Source organism: Lygodium microphyllum, chromosome 3, assembly GCF_053477565.2.
Source record: "Lygodium microphyllum isolate KBCC chromosome 3, Lygodium_microphyllum_v1.1.10, whole genome shotgun sequence".
NCBI classification, from domain to species: Eukaryota; Viridiplantae; Streptophyta; class Polypodiopsida; order Schizaeales; family Lygodiaceae; genus Lygodium; species Lygodium microphyllum.
In genome coordinates this window covers 75,166,583-75,170,912 of record NC_141137.1, presented here as the reverse complement: position 1 = coordinate 75,170,912, position 4,330 = coordinate 75,166,583, and the positions used below count along the sequence as shown (strand labels likewise).

The following is a 4,330-nucleotide window of genomic DNA, read 5'->3' as shown; positions in this document are numbered from 1 at the left end:
ACTCTTCTTCCAATTAAGATATCCCTACATTAGATAGGCCATAAAGAGAACCAAGAAAAAAGTAAACACAAAATACCCCAAGAGAAGCAGGCTTGAAGTACACACCTTCTGGACCCTTCTGTCTGCTCAATGTAGTAGAAACAATTGAGCAAATTTCTGTGCTGACGTGCAATTGACAGTGTAAAGATCACCCAACATCAATATCAATGGAGCAAGCTACAACAACATACCATGACACTAAGACTTTTAACTAGTCCCGTAAAGTAGAATTGATTACCATTTTAATTAGAAATACAAACTGGTCTGGCGAAGCCATTTCTACAAACATTCAAAAGAAAACCCCAAAGAATGAGAGAACAATAAAAAACTCACTAATAAAGCCAAACCAAGCTAGGGTACACTGAAGATTACTGGCAAACTTTGTCCAGACAAAGTACACGATATCTAAACTGAGATGTTATACGAACTTCTGCTGTGCCCCAACTGCTTCCACAAACACAGCCCCCACAATTCACCTGACCTGCATCCTAATTACGATAATAGTAACAAGACCCTACAGACCCATGTGATTACCTCCATAATACTTATGAGAATAGTGACAACCCTACAAATACTTGTGCATCCTCAAAGAGTTCTCCAAATACATTTGAGTTGCGACTATCCATTTCCATGCCAACACTCCCATTAATTCTCCATCTCATCACATAATCAATTCAGTGGCTTAACAGAGTACAACCACAAATTACTTCAAGAATTTCTTCAAACTTCAGTCATGGGTAGTAATCTAATGATGTATGTCGAGGAACGAACCACATGAATATAAGTATTTTCCTCTCTATATCTGGCTAAATACCTTAGATATTATGTATATTTCAAATTTTAGTAGTTGGTGCACAATTGCAATTCTTAAGATACATCTCAGCATGCTCCATGTCCAAAAGCCCAAAAACTATCATCCACAATAATGAAAGCAGTATTCCTAGGATCCATAAAGATTTCATCCAACGTGCTTGCACATACAGCTTCATTGACTTCATAGTCATTGAAGACTACCTGCTTGGCATTTGCTGGAGGTATGCTCTGCAAACATCCTACCTAGTACCGCCTGCAAAACCATCCAAGTCACACATTAGTGTAAAAAATGACTTGGACAAATGTATTTAGCCTCACATGTAATTGCAATTAAGTCACTGTTAATTGCAATTAACTCACTGTCAATAGCATCAAAACAGTAAACGAATAGCTACTTCAATGGGCATGTGCAGCAGGAGCATCAATGAATCTGCCGCAAGGTGAAAACTGTAACTAATGTCCGAGCAAATGGGCTACTTGTGTCCCGAATTTCAGAGAATCTGTTACTTTGTCTTATGGCTGTACCAGAGTGTAAAGGTTACGCAGTGACAAAGAAGCCACACGGGACTTCAAAACAGGTACAGTAAGCCAGATAGAGACAATAAGCAGCCGGCTGTCTTTAACACCTGTATCACTATTGCACATACACACACAGAACGTTGCAGGCAGGCAGAATAGACTGCTAGGTCAGAGTATACGTACACCCAATAAAGGGTAAAATCCCAAAAGATCGCATTAGGACAGCTGATGTCATGAGTCTGAATCAATCTCACAGATTGACATGTTTGAGAGTAAGGAGGAATCCACTGACCTTCTTCTTGGGCGGTTGGCACCCTTCCTCTCGTTCTCAAAATGGAGCCGCATGCTCTCTATGGTTTTCTGCTCACTGGGAGGGGCGAACTCGGGCTTCTTCACAGATAGAATCTCGCGGCCGGCGCCCCCTCTGCACACTATGCGCACGGTGATCTCCTGGCCTTCCTTGAACAGGCGCTGCAGAATGGCCAATCCGCCATTGAATCCGAGGTCCTGTGCGGGCAGGTAGCCTTCTCGGCCAGTGGGGAGGTTCACAAAGTACCCGACAGGCATGACATCTCTGATGATGGCCTGCATGGTGTTAGGGTCCCCAGGCTGCAGCATCTTGTTGGGGTCCATGTCGATGCGGGCGACCTGCTCCTCGAGGTCGAGCTCGGAGACAGAAGGGGGGGGCTCTCGGCGCGGCCTGCGTGGGCTGTAGCCCGCGTTGTTGTAACCAGGGTTGTTGTAACCGGGGCTGTAGCCGGAATCCATGGCGGTGACCTTGAAGGAAGAGGAGTGCTGGAGAGAGGTAGGGTGAGGAGGGCAGAGGTCGCGACAGGAGAAGACCCCTCTCGAGGATGAGAAGGGTTGCGAGAGGATAGAGGAAGATTGAACCGGCTTGGCTGCTGCCGCTGCCGCCGCCCCCGCTCCCGCCACGGGGCAGCACAGCTCTGGAGTGGCAAGACCCGCAGCACTCATTGTGGTGGGCTGTGTGTGATATGGAAGCACTAGCAGGGATTTAAGATGGAACGAATCGACGAACAAACCTTGCCCCTTCTCTGGCACGAAACGGAGAGAGAGATATATATATATATTTATCTAAACCTTCACCGTTCAACCAGATCTTCCACAAAGTGGGAGAGTGCACACAGCGATGCAAATCATAGGATAAGGGTAGCAGCCCCGTCACACCCACTCACTATACCAAGGTTTTCCTAACAAGTTTTTTTTAAAATTATAATTAAGGTCGAGTGCTCGGATCTTATTGGTTTTTAGTGTAGAGATTCTCCATCGACGAATTAGTAGCCTTAAGTTCTTAACCCCATAATCTGTCAGTTACAATGCCCATTTTGCTAAGGGCTAATAGGGGAATGGGAATAGTAAGGAAACCCTACTCCCCCTATTTGCACTATGTGCAACCTTGTAAGGAGTGGGGAGATTGGGGGAGTGGGGTTTCATTAACCCCACTCCACCTGGACGCAACTAGGCCTTAAGGGCCACACCAAGCCTCAAGATAGACTTAAGTGAGTAAAAGTGATAGTGAAAGCACCAAGGCTACCCACACATTAACTATGTGAGGACCCCACTTGTGCCAATAAGGAGAGGGTGTTTGAGGTGCGAGAGAGCATGTTTAGAGAAGACAAAGAGAGGTGAGCCTAACATAGAAAAAGGTCTTTACAAGAGAGAACACAATTTCCACCAATTAATGATTGCCAAGTCTTTGGACTTCTCCAAGTTCATGGAGTGCCATTTTCCTCTTATCCATGCTTTGCAATACTAAGGAACTAATTATTGGAGGTCAATGCTCTACCTCTCAAGTAACTTCCAAGTAATTGCTAACTCTATTTTGTGAGCCTCGCAAATGGGGAGAAGGCATTAATGAATACCACATTTACCTAGTAGGTCCCAATTTCAACACTCAATGTTGAGTGTAGTTAGCTAGAGATAAACCCTAGAGGGGATTATCACATTGTTAACCTGCCTACATGCATATATAGTCATTACTATTCTAGGTGCTTATTTGGAGGGCACATCACAACATAGCTTTTCCCACCAGACTTATTGGGGGAGCTACGAAGTGGGATGGAGGCCCTCTCTACAAGGGGTCCAGGTAGGGGAAATGCCCACACTCCCCACTTTTCAAGCCCAAAATGTTGCACTAAATACCATGCATGGTTCATATGCCTACTGAATATACATTCAATGGTGCATTTTGGTTACATACTTAAAAACACATATCTGCAATTCTCTATTTAGTGTATTAGTTTATGGCTCATTATACAAGCTTTAACCATGCCTTTCTACATACATAAACCTTTGCTCTCTATTGTTTCCAATGTGCTATCAAAGCTTCCTAAGAGAAGCACACTATAACATACCCAAAATTTTTAAGAAAATCACATGTACTCTATTTTCATCTTCCTGCATGCATACCATTGAGTTTTTATGTTTGTATATGTGCATATACCCTCGTGTATGCTCAAATTTATTTATTTATTTATTTTATTTTATTTAAAATATGTTATTACACTTTAATTATATTTTTCAATTAAATTAAATTATTTTTAGTATCATACTTTATTTTAATTTATTTTGATTTTCCTAATTATAATAATATATCTTTTGTATTTATTATTAAATTTTTAATTATCTTAGTTATTTTCAAATTATTATTATTATATTAAAAATTATACTTATTTTTTTTAAATATGATTTTTTAATTATAAATATTCTTAAAATATCTCAAATTTAATTTTATTTTTTAATAAAATTCAATTATATATTATTTTTTATTTTTGGTATTAATGATATAGAAAGATAGAACATTGAGGTACAACTCAGGACTATACCCTCATGACACCGCACATGTGAGAGTTCACCACTGAGCCTAGGAAATCGCATGTAGAAGCACAACCCAAGCAGAGCTTAAGTGACTACTCCTCCCTATATAGGTGTATTTGTA

General features: G+C 41.3%; 1 protein-coding gene across 1 annotated transcript; it reads right to left on the bottom strand.

Annotated features, from left to right (window-relative positions):
• Positions 1 to 814: 814 nt before the first annotated feature.
• LOC148038515 (uncharacterized) lies at positions 815 to 2,483 on the bottom strand. Its single transcript, XM_087672899.1, has 2 exons — positions 1,664 to 2,483; positions 815 to 1,105 (listed from the first exon to the last, which is right to left on the bottom strand). Exons 1-2 carry the CDS (start codon positions 2,344 to 2,346, stop codon positions 1,096 to 1,098), a joined length of 693 nt encoding a protein of 230 aa, XP_087529025.1. The 5' UTR covers positions 2,347 to 2,483; the 3' UTR covers positions 815 to 1,095.
• Positions 2,484 to 4,330: the final 1,847 nt, after the last annotated feature.